Source organism: Octopus sinensis, linkage group LG2, assembly GCF_006345805.1.
Source record: "Octopus sinensis linkage group LG2, ASM634580v1, whole genome shotgun sequence".
NCBI lineage: Eukaryota > Metazoa > Mollusca > Cephalopoda > Octopoda > Octopodidae > Octopus > Octopus sinensis.
Genome location: NC_042998.1, coordinates 76145498 through 76165716, shown reverse-complemented (window position 1 = coordinate 76165716; position 20219 = coordinate 76145498). Strand labels below are relative to the sequence as shown.

At 34.3% G+C, this 20219-nt stretch overlaps 1 protein-coding gene across 7 annotated transcripts in view; it reads left to right on the top strand.

Moving 5' to 3' along the window:
* The window catches only part of LOC115232426 (guanine nucleotide exchange protein SMCR8), an 81477-nt gene extending 70177 nt beyond the window's left edge, over positions 1 to 11300 (top strand). For 6 of the 7 annotated variants that reach the window (XM_036514321.1, XM_036514315.1, XM_036514306.1 and 3 more), the window contains 4 exons: positions 3881 to 3964; positions 6258 to 6357; positions 8860 to 8932; positions 11113 to 11300. In XM_036514321.1, coding sequence (XP_036370214.1) covers positions 3881 to 3964; positions 6258 to 6357; positions 8860 to 8932; positions 11113 to 11171 — 316 coding nt within the window. In that variant the 3' untranslated portion in view covers positions 11172 to 11300. Of the gene's footprint in view, positions 1 to 3880; positions 4024 to 5847; positions 5936 to 6257; positions 6358 to 8859; positions 8933 to 11112 lie in introns of those variants that run through there. The other variant, XM_036514339.1, reaches the window with a different exon arrangement.
* The last annotated feature ends 8919 nt before the right edge of the window (positions 11301 to 20219 follow it).

Sequence of the window (20219 nt, the reverse complement as noted above, 5' to 3'; positions counted from 1 at the left end):
ATTATGCATATATGTGTAAAAAAATCTTATCATGCAATCAAACCAATGAAAGAGCCTCTACCTGGTCGCTCGAAACGCTAAAAATAGCAGCCAATGTATCCCCCTACCCAATATTTTATAAGGTAAAATCCTAAATTATTAATTGACACATTATTAATTAAATTATAGCAGCAATGCCTGGAAAAATAATGGATTACATGGAAAAATGCAAGCAGGAAAAGTAATATTCTTAAGATTATAAACCTGGAAAAATTCAGGACAAGTTATTACACCTGTAAAAGTATAGGACAAACTATTACTTAAAGTAAAGAATAAGAAACTTTTTACTTAAAATATTGCAGCTAAAATTAAAATTTGAATATTAAAAAATATTTTATTATAGTTAACAAATAACACTATACTTATTTAAGTAGAATTTGGCTGACTTACTACCTTAAAAAAGTGACAAATTAGACAAAATTAGATATTAGCTGAACAGTTTTGTACAATAAATTTAAAAGATGAGAACTGTAAAGAGTGATAAATTAGAAGAACTGGCATTCTTTGCTGCAATATTTTAAGTAAAAAGTTTCTTATTCTTTACCTTACTTGAAGTAATAGTTTGTCCTATACTTTTGCAAGTGTAATAACTTGTCCTGTACGTTTCCAGATTTATAATCTTAGAAATATTACTGTTCATGCTCTTATTTTTCCATATAATACACACACACACATATGTATACATATATATAGGGAGAATTCACAAAAAGACAAATACAGGTGGTGTAGACAACAAACAAATGTATAAGTATAGCGCTCAGGAAGTGAAAAAGTCTTTAACATTTCGAGCCTACGCTCTTCCACAGAAAGAAACAGGGAGAGAAAATAAAGAATGTGTAGTAGCTAGTGATCTATCATGGTGAATGCCAGACAGAGGGATCACACAGGAGAGCTAGGAAGAAGGGGAGATAATAAAGTAGTGGTGATCCCAAAACAAAGGTGTGCGTGCATGTGGAAGAGGGTTGGTGACCTTGATGTGTGTGTATGTGTAGGTTTGTGGATGTGGGGCTGGGAAGTGGTCAGTGCTGGTGTGAAGTGATGTGATGTGATGTAGTATGGTGGTGTGTGGTGTGATGGTGTTGAGATGTGGGGGAGGTGAGAGTGGGAGTAGAGGTGGGGTATATGGGAGTGGGTGTAAGGGATATGGTGGTGTTGTGATGGGATGGATAGAGAAGGTGGGGGTTGGGTTACAAGGGAGGGGTGACGATGAAGGGAGAGGGGGAAGGGAGAAGGTGGGTAGGAGTGAAGAAAAGAAGTAGGAGTCGAAGCCAGAGAGGAGAGGTGGGTGGGTGGGTGGGTGGGAGGAAGTAGGTGTGAGAGGAATAGGGGAGGAGAGTTGAGTCCATGTGGTGCAAAGGAGCGATATATATATATATATAGCATGGAGAACGGACGTTAAACGATAATGATGATGATATACATATATATATATGCATATATATATATATACATACATATATATATATGCATATATATATATACATACATATATATATACATACATATATATATATATATATATATATATATATATATATATATATATATATGTATATATGTGGAGGTGCAATGGCCCAGTGGTCAGGGCAGCGGACTCACGGTCGGAGGATCGCGGTTTCGATTCCCAGACCAGGGCATTGTGTGTGTTTATTGAGCGAAAGCACCTAAAGCTCCATGTGGCTCCGGCAGGGGGTGGTGACGATCCCTGCTGTACTCTTTCACCACAACTTTCTCTCACTTTTTCTTCTGTTGGCCTGCTCGCTTAGCCAGCGGGGTGGCGTCATTTGACGGCTGAAACAATGCGAAGCGCATTGTGACCAGCTATGTGTAGCAACATCTGATAGTCTGGTCGGTCACGTGATATATATGTGTGTGTGTGTGTGTGTGTATATATATATATATATATATGTATACATATATATATATATATTTATATGTATACATATATATATATTTATATGTATACATATATATATATTTATATGTATACATATATATATTTATATGTATACATATATATATTTATATGTATACATATATATATATAAATATATTTATATGTATACATACATATATATATATATATATATATATTTATATATATACACACACACATATATGCATTACATATTCATGCATATATATATATATATTTCTTTCTCTCCCATTCCCTTTTTCGTCTTTTTTCCCTCACTTAACTTGTCTCTTCCTCTCTCTCTCATTCTTCATTCTCTCTCTCCCTTTCACCATTCTTCATGGTCTCCTCGCACCATTCCCCTTCTTCTCTCTCTTCCTCTTGCTCCTCCTCCCCCATTCCCGTCGTCCATCTGCGACGATACTTCCGTCGTAACTGCTATCCTGTCTTTTCTCGCCCGCCTTCTAAGGCTACTGGTCGACATTTTTTCTCTCTCGTCGTCCACTATAATCCAGCGTTTGCAATACTTTTTTCGTCTGGCGTTAACAGCCCTTCTTATCTTGTTCTCCTTGTCCTGTCTCTCACTGTTATATATTTATTTTTCCACTGTTTATATATATATTTTTTACTGTTTATATGTTTGTACTGTCGTTACCGTCTTGCTTTTTTTACCCCTCTGCGAAAAGATCTCAGAATTTTAATTGATTTGCTTTTCGCAGGAAGGAAGTTTTCTTCGAAGTATACGTCTCGCTTTTATCCTTCGAAACGTTTAGTAGATGAAACCTTAGCGACTGAAGAAGGGGATTTTTCGTTGTGCTTATTGTCCTGTATCTCTTTTTTTGCTTGTCTGGTTCCTTGGTTTGTGTCTATGTTTTTCGTCTCTCTATGTGTTCGACGTCTTTTTGCTGTCCTGTACACATATATGCGTGTATATGTACATGTAGAGGTAGGTACGTACATATATGTTTATATATATGCATATGTTCTATTTTATTAACATATTATACGACTAAACGCACGCACCCTATTAAGTAAGATTGTTCTGTTTATCAAGTTAGCCTTGATATTAACTCTCACGCGACTCTGCATCTTTCTTTCTTTCTCTCCCATTCCCTTTTTCGTCTTTTTTCCCGCACTTAACTTGTCTCTTCCTCTCTCTCTCATTCTTCATTCTCTCTCTCCCTTTCACCATTCTTCATGGTCTCCTCGCACCATTCCCCTTCTTCTCTCTCTTCCTCTTGCTCCTCCTCCCCCATTCCCGTCGTCCATCTGCGACGATACTTCCGTCGTAACTGCTATCCTGTCTTTTCTCGCCCGCCTTCTAAGGCTACTGGTCGACATTTTTTCTCTCTCGTCGTCCACTATAATCCAGCGTTTGCAATACTTTTTTCGTCTGGCATTAACAGCCCTTCTTATCTTGTTCTCCTTGTCCTGTCTCTCACTGTTATATATTTATTTTTCCACTGTTCCACTGTTTATATATATATTTTTTACTGTTTATATGTTTGTACTGTCGTTACCGTTTTGCTTTTTTTACCCCTCTGCGAAAAGATCTCAGAATTTTAATTGATTTGCTTTTCGACGTCTTTTTGCTGTCCTGTACACATATATGCGTGTATATGTACATGTAGAGGTAGGTACGTACATATATGTTTATATATATATGCATATGTTCTATTTTATTAACATATATATATATATATATATATATATATATATATGTGCATACATACACACACACACATTTATGTATACTTAATGCCACCTACCTCAATCACAGTCACCTGTTAGGTGAAACTCAACGACACTGTAATTTTTTAATATAATAAACATTCATACAGGTTTCAATGTACACATGACAAAAAAGAGAAAAAATTGACAATTCCTGCATATAATCATTACTTCTTTCTTTATTTTTCTCTTCAGTCATTTCCAAGAAATCTCTTCAACTGCCTTTCTCTATTATCATTCCTTCTGCATGACTTCTGCAAATCCAAAGGCTTCTGCCAGGTATGTTATTTTCCATGTATACATTTTCCTCAAACATATTTCTTTTAATGTAGGTGCAGGCATGACTGTGTGGTAAGAAGTTTTCTTTTGAACCACATGGTTCCAGGTTCAGTCCCACTGTGTGGCACCTTGTGTCTTCTGCTATAGCCTTGGGCCAACCAAAGCCTTGTCAGTAGATTTGGTTGATGGAAACTGGGAGAAACCTATCATACATATGTGTGTGTATTTGTCCCACTACCACTTGACATCCAGTATTAGTGTGTTTATGTCCCTGTAACTTAGCAGTTTGAGAAAAGGGTTTGATGGAATACGTACCAGACTTCACAAAAAATAAGTACTGGAGTCGATTCATTCAACTAAAGCTTCTTCAAGACAGTGCCCCAGCATGGCCACAGTCTAAGGTAAAAGAGAAAAAAAAAAGTTATGTGTATTTTTCTCTCCCTATGGCAGACTAGAATCGCTTGCTCTGATATTGATTATAATGAAATAGAATTGATATATCACAGTTTGAAGATTACCTCCACTACTGAGGAAGGGATAAATGTATTCTTAATAGCAATAGTATTAAAAAGGACATCCTCTGTTAAGCATTAACCACATACAGACGCAGCACTTTTTTGTACATGAGAAGGAAGGACATTTACTGGCAGTCATGAGCTTTGTGTTCTTTATTAATTTAGCATTTTAGCTTTATCATGTTGATGCTTCTGCACACCAGGTCATTCTGCTTCTTATGTATATTTTGAAATTTTAAGTATGTCAGCAAATATGTTCCAAGAATATTTGGCACTAAATCTTTGCATTATTACCTCAATAACTATGACGAATGGGAAGTACTTAGAACAGATCTTTGAATACAAGGCCATAACTTTAATGCACAGTCAATTTGATAATTTAAGCTTTTTTTTTATTTCTTGGAGAGCCTGATTTATGAATTGAAATGTTTTCATCATCATTGTTTGTGTCTGCTCCCATACTTGCATGGGTTAGACTGGTTGTTATGGTTCAGTTCTTATTTGGAGTTACTGTTCTTCTAGATGGGTCAGATGTCCACATCTTATTCATATGACTTTTATTTGTTCAAATTATGTCCTCAGCTTTATACATTTTCTAATATATATGTGAAAATATAAATTTTTAAACATAATTTTTTTTAATGATAAATGTTTGTTTGTGGTTTTATAAAATTACTTAAGAATGATGGGATCTTGTCCAACATATGCCAGCAGGAAAAACTGAGATCAAAGGACAATGACAACAATGACAGTCCATTATCTTTTTATTGGCTTTACAGTGGGTCTTACTAAAGCTTTGGATAGTGTTAGCAAGTGAGAAAGACTAAAGTATTTCTAGAACTTAGTCTTTATGATGTGGTTTTGACAGCATCAGATGTCATTGCGAAGACTAGCATCACAAGATGTCATTAGAGAGCATGAAGATTAGTATTTCTAATGACTTTGAAGTTTATTGTGCTATCCTGGATGTATAAATAATACTTTTATGTGAAAGTCTTCAATACCAAATCTTTAGGTTTATGATTTACTTTTGTTTTTTACATTTTCAGTAGTGATGGTTGCATATGTATTGTTAGATTTATATTTTCTGTAATGTACAATAACATTACATTTTGAGTTGGATGGCATCAGGTGCTATGTTTACCATGTTTATATATTCAGCATGGGGTGGTCTAAGGAGTGTCAGGGAGGTGTAGCACCTTCGACAGGGGATAATGTGGCACTCTTAAGAGTAGTTCATTTGCTTTGATCTCTCCCTAGTACCCAACTCTCATTTGTGGGTCCAAGTCACCTTTTGTATGCAATGACAGCCACACCTTGGTAAACCACATCAACTAGTGGACTAAACCAGGTGAGGGCAGCTGACAGATATGTAACTCTTAGTCAGTTAGGGGTTGCCTGTCTATGCATTTGAAGACTGGATCTTGCAGACATTGCTGTAAAAATAGCCTTCATGGTTCAGCATCTGTCTTCATCTTCTGTCATCTTGACCTGGTCTTGCCACTGGATTGAAGATGATCGAGGACAAGAGAGTGAGGGTGATGCTGTGCAATTCTTTTTCATTTTAAGTAAAGTCACTGCATAAATCATCAGTCATCTCTCAGGATGACTTTTGGTCCTCACCGCTCCAAAGGATGAACATAATAACTCTGTCTGGAAATGAACTTAGGAACCTTTCTTTTATTCAGAGTAAAACTCCTGTTGAGAAAGTTAAGTTCCATAAAATTTCTTACTGTTTTTAATGTCTGTAACCTTTTGTTTCTTGTTTGTTTTAACAGCTACATTGGCCTTGACAGATTAGCAAGAGAGTTTCGAGACACATCGCAACAGTTTCTAAAAACTTGGAATATTGTTCAAGACGATCGAAAAATTATTGAGGTTTGTTTGATTTTTCTATTTAACTTTCCTGTTAGCTTCAATTTTCAATGATAATAATTACAGGCTTTGAGATGTATTTACATTTCTCTATATGTAGAAAAATAAAGCTTTAGCAGTATAATTAGTTTGAAGCAGTAACTAATGAGAGAGGGAGAGATCATCATCAATTTTTAATTTCTCTATTTTATGCTGGTTTTGGCTGGGTGGTTTGACAGGACCTGATAGGTTCAAGGTCTACATCATGTTCCAATGTCTACTTTGACATAGTTTCTATATCTGGATGCCCTTCCTAACACCATTCACTTTATAGTGTACACCAGCAGCTTTTCTTTCATGGTAGCAATAGTGAGGTCACCATGCAGTTTGCAAGACTAAGACCTCTTTGACTGTGTTGGGCTACAGTAGAAGGTGGCTATATGTTAAGTGTTGAGAGGTTAAAGTTTAAAAGAAGGGGCAAGAACAGAACAAGATTTTTGCTGTAGAAGAGCTACATGACTACTCACATTATATCAGGTCATCCCATAAGTTCTGTCCGAATTTTGAATAAAGAAAACAAGTGATCAAATGTTATATTTAATTGAAATTTAATCATCAATATACTTTCTCTGATTATCTATGACTTCCTTCCATCTATTTACAAGTTTTTTAATCCCATCAATGTAAAACTCTTTTGGTTTCAAAGCGAAGAACTCTGAAATATCAGTTTTGACCTCCTCCTGGCTTGTGAAAGTTATGTCCCCAAAATGTTAGAGTTTCTTGTAGGATCTCTTTTACTTTATTCATGGTACAATTTACTGGGTATTTTTTGATAGATAATAGAAGTTTTGTGTTACTTCTAGAGATCCTTCTGTGTATTTAAGAAAATATGTTTGCTGTGCTCTCTTAATGCTTTGTAGTCCTATAATAATGAGGACATCAGCATAAAGGAGTTCCCTCGGTCAACTGGTCTTAAACCCTTTTGTTTTGATCTGGAGGACTATGATGAATAGAAGGGAACTAAGAACTGAGCCTTGATGGATCCTACTTGTACACTAAACTCATAGCTGTATTCATTATTAATTCTCACCTTACAGAAAGCATCCCTGTACATGACGTGCATTATTCTTATAAGCCATTAAAAACATAAATAATAATGATAGATGTTGTGATTGATTTGATTGAAACAAGCTTGAATCTACCAATTTAATTAGTCAGCCAGAAATACACAAAAGTGACATTTCAATATCTTTGGGCATAAAAAGTGAAAACTCAGTTACCATACCTGCAATTGAAAATTTTTAATCCCACACACTTCTGATCATGTCTCAGAAAATGTGTAAACCACATAGTTTCTGCTTCTCTATTGGTTAAGTATTCCTGATGATGCTTAGCTTCTCTTCTAGCAACATTATATTGCTCTCTGCTGCCTCCTTTCTTCCAGTTTTTACAAGCCTGTCACTTTGCTTTTATGCCTCTGTCTACTTCACTGTTCCAACACAACACCGCCTTCAGTCTGAGCTCTTGCAGCAACCACAGAATGGATGAATAGCTCTCAGTAGATTAAGTCTCCATTTTTTTCTTTTGTCATAAGCATAATTAGAACTCTGAATCAGTGACCAACTGAGGGCACTTTTAGCTTCCATTTCCAAATTGTTTTTTGCTTCTGAGTCTACCTTGCTCTTATTCTGATATCACAAATCTAATTTGACATGTGCATTCTTCATCAGAGAAAGGCTTGATATATATACACAACAATTTACCTATCCTGCTTTCTGGTGAGAATAGAGTGTATTGACTATAGTGCTAACATGATTGATAAGGGAACAGGTGGCTGGCCAGTCTCTTGAAATTTGTATCACACATGGTTAGGTCATATGTATCACAGAATTACAGGAGTCTTTATTCCTTCTCATTCCTTATACTATATCCATAATTTCCATACACACCAGAGAAGCCATCTTGGTGTTGCTCAATATGTTCTTAAAATTTCCAGCAGTGATAATAAAGTCACTTTCATTTGTAGTTGAGGCTAGTCAACAGGAGGGCCTCATAAAAGCAGTTCTTTCATTTATGTACCTCTCCTGACTGTTGTATATGTTGAGATGATTGTCACTGTTGTTTTTGACTAGCTTAAGCATAATTATTCTATTTTAATTATCTCTTAGTATTACCTTTATTAACAGAATATTGCTTACCAGTATTTTAAAAATTAATTTTTAGTTAATCAGCTTTCATATAGAGACTGTTGACATTCTGTCTATTAAATGTAAAATTATGTTCATTCTGGAAATGCCTTACCCTAAAATAATCCATATGGTGTTGATTATTTGGTGCTGGTGTTGTTGGTATGGACCACACTTGCACCATCAGAAAGTTACAGCTATACAGGAAATCACTTTCAGTTATTTGTTGTCAAGAAAGTAGCAGTTTGTTTCTACTACTGTAGTTTTTACTACAGATTATTAAACACAAGATGAAAACAAATTATAGATTTTTATGCTTTTGTGCTTTTTTTTTTTCCAGTTTCTTGCCAGTTTAATTTTGAAACAGGTTCTAGAGGAAGCACAGGAAAAGGGAGCTTGGATAGGAAATAGAGGTAAATAATTTTATATATACACATACACACATCTCCACTTAGTTTATTGTCAGTCTTTTGATTCACTCATTCATACAGAATATGATTGATGCTTAAAATTTTTAATGGTGATAATAAAGAGTTTTTAAAATATATTAGTTCTTATAGTTTTCAAACTAAGTTATAAATTCATCACAGTGTTTATTTTTTGACTCCTGCTGGAACATAGTCCTTATCAAATTATAAGAGTTGTTGACTGTAACAAGATTTTGAAGATGAAATGATAATTAAAGAAATCCTTAGAGACTCATTATAAGTTGAAAATGCTATATTACTTAACATTATCATAAATTATGATAACAGACATCTGAAATTTTTTTATCGTGAATAAGAAAGTAGGTCAAGATATGACTAGAGTGAAAAGTAGACAGTGTTGTTAGCATAATACTAGTGTATGTAATGAAATAGCATGGAGAAGTCAGCACAGAACTAGAAGCTTTTTACCGGTTTGTTGTCTTTAACCACTGAGCTATGTGCCTTCACATGTTTGAGTGTCAGGATTACAGTCATGAGGCTGTGAGTTCAATTCCTGGACTGGGCTGTGTGTTGTGTTCTTGAGCAAGACACTTTATTTCATGTTGCTCCATTCATTCAGCTGTGGAAATGAGTTGCAACATCACTAGTTCCAAGCTTTATTAACCTTTGCCTTTCTTTAGGATAACATTGCTGACATGGAGAGGGGAGATTGGTATGCATGTGCTCTTCCACAAACAACCTTGCCCAGACTTGTGCCTACTTTCTAGATGCTATCCCATGGTTATTCGTGACCAAAAGGGGTCTTTACTCTTTACTTTGTCTTAACCTGAAAGTCATCAAAATACTTGCCAGGCAACAAAAGAAGAGGAGAGTATAAGACAAGCAAAGAGAGTAACATGACACCTTCTTTGGGTACAGATCAAGTGAAGAGAGTACAGGTCAAGTGTTGAAATTACATATCGGTTGATTGAAACAGTTTATTTCCATACTATGGAATATTATGTTTAGGTCTCTATTGTATTCTATATTTGTGTTTTTACTACATTTTTGCGTCTTTTCATATTTCCAGACTTCTATCATTTGTTGCAGTGGTCTGAACACAGAATAGGCAGCAAGTCTTATTTAATTCTGCTTTTGATTATTTAAATCAATATATTGTCTTTGCATAGACTAAGATACCTGACTAAACATACATCAGAAATGCAAGAAGCAGGAAGACAAATATTCTGTTAGCTTGCAGTATTATCCATACTCATGAGTTTGAAAAAAGCAGCAGAAAGTCGTTCTAAGTGTATTTGTGCTAAGAAATTGAGGATAACTTTGACAATTTAGTTTCTTAACCACTTAGCATTCTAATTAGCCTGACAAAGAAATGCTTATTTATTCACAGTCTTTTGAATTAATCATTCATTATCCTATGGCTTTGATATTATGGTTGTTTATTTTTGAATAACATTGTAGAGTAAGTGTGAGAGACTGGATATGGCCAGTTTCAAATGGGTAGAATATTTTGACTGGTTTATATGCTAATGGGTTAAGTGTTTTAAATTTAATCTAAAATAATTGGATAAAAGAAATATGGTTTTGCTAACCCAGCAGATTAACCTTTTAGCATTTAAACCAACTGTATTAGGCCAGAATATTCTGCCTGTTTTATGTTAAAACCAACCAGATCTGACCTCTCAAAGCTATGAGATAATGTATGATTAAATTCAAAACAATGTGAATGAATAAACATTACATTTGACAGGAAAATCTGAATGCTAAAGTGTTAAATTCTGTGAATTATGAAATCAAGTGTATTTAAGCAGAGAAATAGTTTAACCAGAATGAAACCAAGGTTTCATCTAATATTGTTTGACTGTTGACAGCAATAGTTCAGGAAAGGTGAGGGCTGGGAATCAATATTCCAGCAGTGCACTGACACACAAAGCTTTACCACAAAGTATTGCTACAACAGTTCATTGCCACAGCTGTGAAGTAGAGGTCATTTTATTTGTCTTTATAACTATCTTTGCCTCAATAACATTGGATAAGAAAGTTAAATGTAAAACTGCTCAGTTAAAATTCTTAAATCTATTAGACTATATGCTTAATTTATAAAAGAATATATAAGTTTTCATTTCAATATATGTATATATATATCTTTATTTATTATCTTCCAGAAGGTTCCAATTGCTCATTCCATGTCTCCTACAAACCAAGCTGTACACGGAAATGCTGACAACACATATGGACTTAAGCTTTTATAATACAATGTATAGAAGTCTTTTCTCCCTAGCTGCTTTGATTGGATTAATGCAGTTATTTAACACATGTAAAAAGCAAAACAAAAAATAAATATTAAAAAGAATTATCGTCTTTTTTAAATTTGTCAAAGAAATGATTTACTCAAACATTTAATTTCAGTAAAGCAGATTATTTAAATGCCTTTTCTGTTGCTTCTATGTAAACATTAACTTGTCAACAACTGTAACACATATTGTTACCATAAACTCTAGGGAGATATTGGTAATTTTCAAAATGCATTTTATTCTTCCCAGCATTTATTTCATTTTTATCATAGCAATGAATATACTGGTATTAAAGACAAAATGAAAAGAGTTCATCGTCATCATTATTCAGCATCCATTTTTCCATGCTTGCATGGGTCAGACAGAATTTATTGAGGCAGATTTTCTATGGCCAGATGCCTTTCCTGTTGCTAACCTTCACCTGGTGATGTTTTGGTTATTGAAATAGATATTACTGCACTTACTGAATGGAGAAAAAATAAAATTTTACAGGAGTTGCTATGTCGTAAGAAGTTTGCTTCCCAGCCACATGGTTCTGGATTCAGTCCCACTGCATGTGATACCTTAAGCAAGTGTCTTCTACTATTGCCTTGGGCCGACCAAAGCCCTGTGAGTGGATTTGGTACATGGAAGCTAAAAGAAGCCCATCATATATATATATATGTATTTGTGTGTCTGTGTTTGTCTTTCCACCATTGCTTGACAACCAATGTTGGTGTGTTTATGTCCTCATAACTTACCAGTTTGACAAAAGAGACCGATAGAATAAGTACTAGGTTTACAAAGAATAAGTCCTGGGGTTGATTTCTTTGACTAAAGGTGATGCTCCAGGATGGCTGCAATCAAATGACTGAAACAAGTAAAAGAAAACTGACAAACTTATAGAACAAGTGAATCCAAACTGTCAATAGAGATTTGCTGTTTCTAAACAATTGTTAGGCGACAATGACTTCACTTGACTCAACAGGTCTTCGCAATAAACTGCGCTTACGAAGACCTGTTGAGTCAAGTGATGTCATTGTCATGGCCGATGACAGAATTGCCTGATTGGTATCCATTCGAGTGGTTGATGCCAGTGCCACCTGACTGGCTTCCATGCTAGTGGCACATAAAAAGCACCCTGCCTGACTAGCTCCCATACCAGTGGCACGCAAAAAGCACCATTCAAGCATGGTCAGTGCTGGTGGCATGTAAAAAGCACCCACTACACTCTCAGAGTGGTTGGTGTTAGGGAGGGCATCAAGCTGTAGAAACTTTGCCAGATCAGATTGGAGCAGCCTTCTGGCTTGCCAGCCCTCAGTCAACCGTCCAACTCATGCCATCATGGAAAGCAGACGTTAAACAACGACTACAATGATGATGATAATATATAATACATTTTTAATATTGCTTTGTTTTACAAAAGAAATTACTACCTGCTGTTGTACCTCTTTCTCTCATACTTTGACTCTTCACCTCATAGCATAAAGCTGCCTCCCTTGGGCAAGTTGCATAATGACCTCACTAGTGCTGGTGACACAGTAAAAGTATCCTGTATATACTGTAAAGGGCATCCAGCTATAGCAACCATACCAAAACAGGTACTGGGACATGACACAATTCTTGGACCCACTGGATCTTGTCAAACTGTCCAACCCACACCAACTTGGATTATGGGGCATTTAAATGATGATGTTTCTATTGAAAGTTTTCTTCCTTCACATTTGTTTTGTTCTTTTACAACCAGTAAAGTATTGTTTGGAAGTATTCCAAGCCCTGTGTTCTTATATTAATCGTCTGGAAGCCGTTCAGTGACGTGCAACCAAAAGAATACCCTCCATCAGGCATTTGCCATATTCTGAACGCCTTACTTCCCTGGGCATGGACACATTGGAACTCCGATGTCTGGCAGCTGACTTGGCAGACACCCATAAAATTATTAACCATCTTACAAACAATAACTCTGAGCACCTTTTCAAACTCCACCCGTCTAACACCCGTGGACATATTTACAAAGTCAGAAAACAGCACAGCTCCCATGACTTTAGGAAACATTTTTTCACGCTGAGAGTTGCTGAAGCATGGAACAAACTGCCGGCATCAGTTGTTAGTTGTTGGAGCACTGCATCCTTCAAAACTTCCATGCTTTCTGAGATTCGCCAACACTACACCTGATTTTCTCCCCTCCATACACACACAAGCATGTATCTGACTCATACATTGTTCGCTTTCCAGACATTTGTACATTACTGCATATACTTTATATGCACTTTCTGACAAGTTGTGGTGCACCTGAGCACTGTATACAATAATTTCATTATTATATTATTATTATTGAAAGAGTAATTAATCCTTGAAAGTCACATTAATTGCATTGATAGAGTTAAAGAACTAATGGATAGATTGAGAGTTTATGTCCCAATACTGTGCTATGTTTACAACCAAAATAGTCAATTCTCTCAAATTATTCAAACTACCTAGACTGAAAGTGTATATCATGGGTAGTGTCTCTCACTACTGGTACTATAAACAATAGGAGAATTGGCTAATCAAGATTTCATTAGCATGTAGTGTAGAATATAGTATAGCTTGGAGAAGGTATCTCCAAGCTGACTCATACTTCTCAAAGTTAATTGCAGGTGCCACTATGGCCTTGTGGATAATGCAACTGCTGCAGTAAATCCCAAAGTTACTTAGGATTTAGTGAATCACCAGAAACATTCACTAGTTGAATGGTTACATTTAATTCAAAAAAACATGTTTCTATGAAATATCTTTATTTAAGCCAAAGATGGGGTGTCAAAAGTTCTTGATTTATACTGCTTTCCTTAGAAAACTGATGCAATGTTGTGGCAGAACAATAAAAAACCAAACTGAGGACCTTAGTTGAAGGAAGAAATAAGAAACCTGATAGACTGTTAGTTTTGAGGTTAGACTGAAGTTCTGCAAGGAAAGAATTCTTAAGAGCAGCAATTCTTAAGGAATCAGATTGTTTAGTATGGCTTAGAGAAATGTCACAAGAGACCAGTAGGTTTGCTCACAGGTTGCTAGTTCAGAGAAGTAAAACTGTTGTAACTTAGAGAAAATGTTAAACTTCTGAGTAAGCATTAAAAAAGGTAAATGATTCAGAAATAATGTTAAATAATTTGAAATGATAATTTAGTCTCACTCGAAGCACAACCATTTCTAACACTAAGAAGAAAATGTGTATTTGTGTATTGCATCTTCTGTCAACATAATATTGTATTGATAGAAGATATTGATGGGTAAGTAATTGACGTGTTGGTGAATATGGGCTAGTATGTGAAGTAGTAGCAGCAGCAGCAGCAATGTTTCGTGAACAGTACTCAAATATGAATCTTACTTGAGCTTTGTTGCAACTAGATCAGGAGAAAAGTGTTTTTCGATTCTGTAAATGAAGTCTATTACAATGTAGTTTAATATATATATATATATATATATATATATACTAATCATTCCATCATTATTTGATATCTCTCTTCCATGGGTTAGGTGATTTGATACGATTTGAGGAGTTAGAGTATTGTACTTCGGTATCTGTTATGGCAAAGTTTCTATAGTTGGATGCCACGTTACAGAGTGTACTGGGCACTATTTCTTTTCTTTCTGTGTCACCAGCACTAATAAGGTCGCCTTATAGCTTGTAAAAGTAAGATTCCCCTCGACTGAACAGGATTATAGTAGAGAGGGGTGGCTTTATGTTAGGTGTTGAAAGGTTTGAAGTATGAAAGAGAACAGGAACAACTTTCTTGCTCTAAAGGAGATGGTTACCTTGCATTATACAAGAGTAATTAGGGTGGAACTAGAAAGAGAAATAAAGTAGGTAGTGACATTATATCAGGGTGAGCTCTGAAGATACAAGGTGAACAGAAAAGAGTAATGACTGATGAATGGAAAGGGTAGATGATTGGAAGTTGCCAGAGTATAGGGAAAGGACGTGATAGTTAAAGATGGAGTAGGGGTGGAGTGAATGGTGAATAATGGTGGTGAGGTGCTTATTGATAAATATGAGTTGGAGGAGAGAACAGGTGATGACTAGCAATACAGGAAGAATGAAGAATAGCAATACAATAGAAGAATGAGAGAAAAAATGACATGGGTGGATAGGTTGGAAGAGTGAGAGATAGCATATAAGAGTGATCAATATAAGTGGGGAGGGACGATGTAAAGAGCGAAGGATGATGTCAAAGGAAGTGGTTCTAGGTGATAACTGATAGCACAGAAAAGACAATAATAATAGCAAAATCTGCAGTAGTTAGGCAAATGATGGATGGAGGAGTGATAGAAAGATGTAGGGTAAGAGAGAACAGGGTCAAGTTAGGTGGGTGGCCTATTTACATATGTATACATTATGCTTCCAGAATCTCAGTGTAGCCAAGGTAGATGATTCTTCTCAAACACTGCATATTGCCAATCATCTCGGTTATATATGAAACATCAGATCACTATGAGAGAATATTGGAGATTATGACTTGAGAGAATGTAAATGTTCTAGTGGCATGTTGTTGCTTTGTGTTTTTACTCAAAAAGTGTAATAACTCATGAGAGAAACCAAATTGTTTTCAAGGAATTCCTGGAATGTTTAGGCTTTTAGTGTTCACTCAAATTTGAATGAGGATTCTGACATTTTCTTTAGGTTTCGTAAAGTTAAATTTTTTGTGATATGCTTTGCAAATTATTAATAAAAATGAAATGTATTCAAAAATAATGTGAGATACTTGATAGTTTACCCTATTGCAAACATAAACAATAACATGTGTAATCTATCCTGGTGTATGAGTAATTGGTTCATACAATTTCAATACCATCCTTCTTACCAGCAATATTCAAGTCACTTTAAGGTAGAAAGCTGGCAGAATCATTAGCATGCCAGGCAAAATGCTTAGTGGCATTTCATCCACCTTTATGTTCTGGGTTCGAATTCCAAAGAGGTTGACTTTGCCTTTCATCCTTTCAGGGTTGATAAAATAAGTACCAGTTGAAAACTGGGCTTGATGTAATTGATTTACACCCCTGCCCTGAAATTGCTGGCCTTGTGCCAAAATCTGAAAACCAATATTTGAGTTGCTTATCAAATTCAGATAAAAAAAAAAAAAGGAATAAAAACCACATTCCATTTTGAAATGAGACTGAAAAATAAGGTGCCACCTACAGTACCTGAAAAAAAACACCACAAACATTCCCTAGAACTATTATCAGCCAAAATAAGAAAAACTATAACATCAACAAACAAGTTATATAGATTTCTAGGGCAGCAGTGAGTTGGCAGACTAAAATCTTTGCAGTATTTAGCTACAAAGTCTAGATTAGGAGTTCATATACTAATTTACGAAGGATTTGTAATATAAAGACCTCTATTCAGCCCCATCCAACTGTTGGCAACCCCATCTCATTAAAAAGGAAACTAGTTTGTTTAGTCAGTATCAGCAAAAACTGTACTCTCATTCTCTTCTATTTAAACATATCCATACACCAACTAAAGTATTTGAATCATTCAAAATAGTAACCACAGTGCATTAGCATCTTATCCATAGATCAACTAACAAGGCTGATGCACTATAAGACTATCTTGCCATGTGAACATATGGTAGCTGTCTGTTCTGTTCCAGCCTACACAGTTCCTAAACTTAGAGCTAACTGACCACATATGTCTAGACACATAAACAATACACCACCTCAAAATCCTTTTAAAGATATTTCTCTTACATAACAGTAGATATTATTGCTCTGAATAGTCACACTTGATCTAAATTCTGAACTCTTGAGTTGTCATTCTCTTTCAATAAATTGCAAAATATTCCGTGTATACATATACTCCAACAGCACATGATTAGCCAATGTATAGCAGTATTCACAGACTGAACAGATATCCGAGTTGAAAATCTTTTGATCTGAAAGTATTTGATGTTTTGCCACCATGTCATATGCGCTGCTTGTGATACCCAGACTTGCCTACGAGCAAAATTAACATCTGGGAACTGACTTATGGGAGAATGAACAATGAACATCCTTCCTAAACCATAGTCAAGAACCTGATGAAGGGCTATGGAGCCATGACTGCTAACTTAGGACACTGATGATGGCAGAACGGGATAAATGGCATGTCTGTCATTGTGATCAATGCAAGTAAAAATTGTAGTCAATAATTAGTGTATACTTATCATCAGCTAACAAGCAAGTCAAAGATTTAAGAAAACAAATGAATTTTAATAATCTCTTTTTTTATTGGCATTTTCATTCAAAAATTACTTTAAAAAAAAAAAAGAAAGAAAAATATCATATATATATAATATATTATAGTTTTCATTTAAGACTGTTGACAAGAGTGTACAAGCAGTCTTACTATTTCTTGTGATTGAGGAAATACTTCCTTGTAAAGGACAGATGTTGATAGAGATTCATCTTACAAGCATTTTTTTTTTTCTTATTGGAACGGTATTACTTTCATGCAAGCAAAGTTATTTAGACATTTTTGTTTTTGTTGTTTGTTAAAAAATAAGATACTTTTAACATAGTAAATTATTTCATCTCAAACATTCATAAGCACAAACATGCAAGATTACCTCATATATACCTTAATTTTTGTGAGAATAAATGGTATTAAAATAACATTTCAGAAATGATAATCCATTTTTGATTAGGAATGAAGAATGTACATTCTTCAACTAAGACAGGATAAAATAAAATATAAAAACAAAAAACAATTTGGATTCGTTCCCAATTAATGAAAACAAAATAACATCACTGTTTTTACAAGATTAAAACATCCCAACAATGTTATAGAAACTTTCTTTTGAGGTTTGTAAGAAAAATTAAAAGTGGAATTAATTTTTCTTTTGGGAGCACTTAAAAGAAAATATTAAAGTAGAAAATGACAGCATGACAAATAATAACTGGAAAACTGGTAAATAATAAACAAACAAAAATTTGTTTATTTATAGGAAGAGGAAATTGGTTGATTTTATCAAAATACATTTTTGTTTGTTCTTTACCAAGAAACAAAGAAATAAACAATTCAAATAAGTACCAAGTGAAAATAATCTTTACTTTTTTGTTATATTAGGGAGCTCAAAATTCCTCTTAAAGAATACTAAGACATCTAGTGTTTGTAACATGCATAGAATGTTACAATTATTTTAAGACACAAAGAATCTTGCTAACAACTCTTGAAATATAATTCAGATTTCACCAAAGAGGTATTTAATTCAAAGAGCTAACACAGGCACCACAAACTGTTGTCTAAGTACAAAAATAATAACTAGATATTTTATTATTAATAGAATTTGACCAACTCAGCATCAAGGCTATATATAAGGAAATTCTGCTGTGTTTTATTACTAGCATCATTAAAAGATATAGTCTAACAGAGTTCAACATCTTGTCAGGGGCATTTTACATGAAAAGGACAGATTTACCATTAAAAATACCTCCAAATAAAGCAAAAATAGAAATACATTTTTATGAACATCTGATAAGAGAAACTGCATTTTCTTTCCATTAGTTAATATGGCATAATTTATATGTAGTGATTGTTGTTGTTGTTGTTGGTGGTGGTGGTGGTGGTGGTGGTAAGCCATGTATTAAGGCATTGGGCCTACTGGTAGATTTTCAAGTTAGAAATACACTGGAGTGCATTTTCTTGTTCTTTCAGGACACCAAAAACATTTGAAAATAATATTGTAGGATAGAAAAACTCAATTTGATAGTGCTGTCATTGCTTACAGAAGTGAACTATGTATTACAGTTATACTTACTTAAGATTGGTAACCTTAACTAAAATCTTTGGACCATTGACTCAATGGTTGTCTGATACCATGCTATATCAACTAGGTCATTCTCTATTTCTGATAATTTTTATACATATATTACATGTATGTATGTGCATTTAAGCATATGTGTGCATCTGACTATGTATATTAATAATCAACTCACAGCTCCCAAGAAATGCTTAAGAAAACAAGACATATTTTGTAAATTTAACAATAAATCTAATGTCATTATTTGGTTATTACATATATTGATATTTATAATGTAAGGTCACATCTTCAGTAATAATAATAGTTTTTTTTACTATTACATAAACTAAAACAATAGCAGTAAATTCTTCATAAAATTTGAATTTTAATTATAAAATACAAAAAAACAACTGTCACATAATAAAAACATGTATTCAAAAGATGATAAAAATCTTGATAACATCAGTTGGAAAGCAACAGAAAGTTTTAATGGTAATTCTCAGAAATGAATCAAGTACAAAATTTAAGATAAATATAAAAGAAGGGAAAAGGGACTTATGACATTTCTACCATCCTAAATAGTATTAGAGATGTTAGTGAAAGCAGGTGACAAACAATGTTCACCAGAGATAAAAGAATATTAAATGAGTGATAAAAACTTGCATTGTTATAAAAACAAATCAACTTTATAAAGAGATAAGTTACAGTGTAAAATTTAAAACAATATTAGTAAAGGAATAAAATAAATCATATTAGATATTATAACCATATAAAGCCCTAATTATGGATTTAATATCATAAGGAAGCAAGCTTGTTTTCTGAAATATAATTGATTTAGTTTCAACATACAGATTACCTAATTAGCTAAGGTAGGTAAAAGATTTGTTGTTTGGCTGTTTTTATGTCTATTTTTCTAGACAGTTTCTCTTTTGGCGCAAGTAGTTTTACAACTGAGTGTCTTAGCTACTACTACGACTACTACTACCATCTCAGACATGAAGTAGAGGAAGAAATACTGAGGCTAGCAGAGTTAAAAATCTTGCCCACAGGCATAGCACAAAAGCTGCAATAAGGTTTGTAGTCTGTTTATCATCTTACTCAAACCGTCATTTTTGCCCTCAGTTTTTATTTGATATTATTGGTAATTACTATATTAACAGATAATTAATAACAAAGAAAACAAATGGAAGTAATTCAGTAATAAAAAAAAAAATGTCTTAAATATTTGAGATATATTTCCGA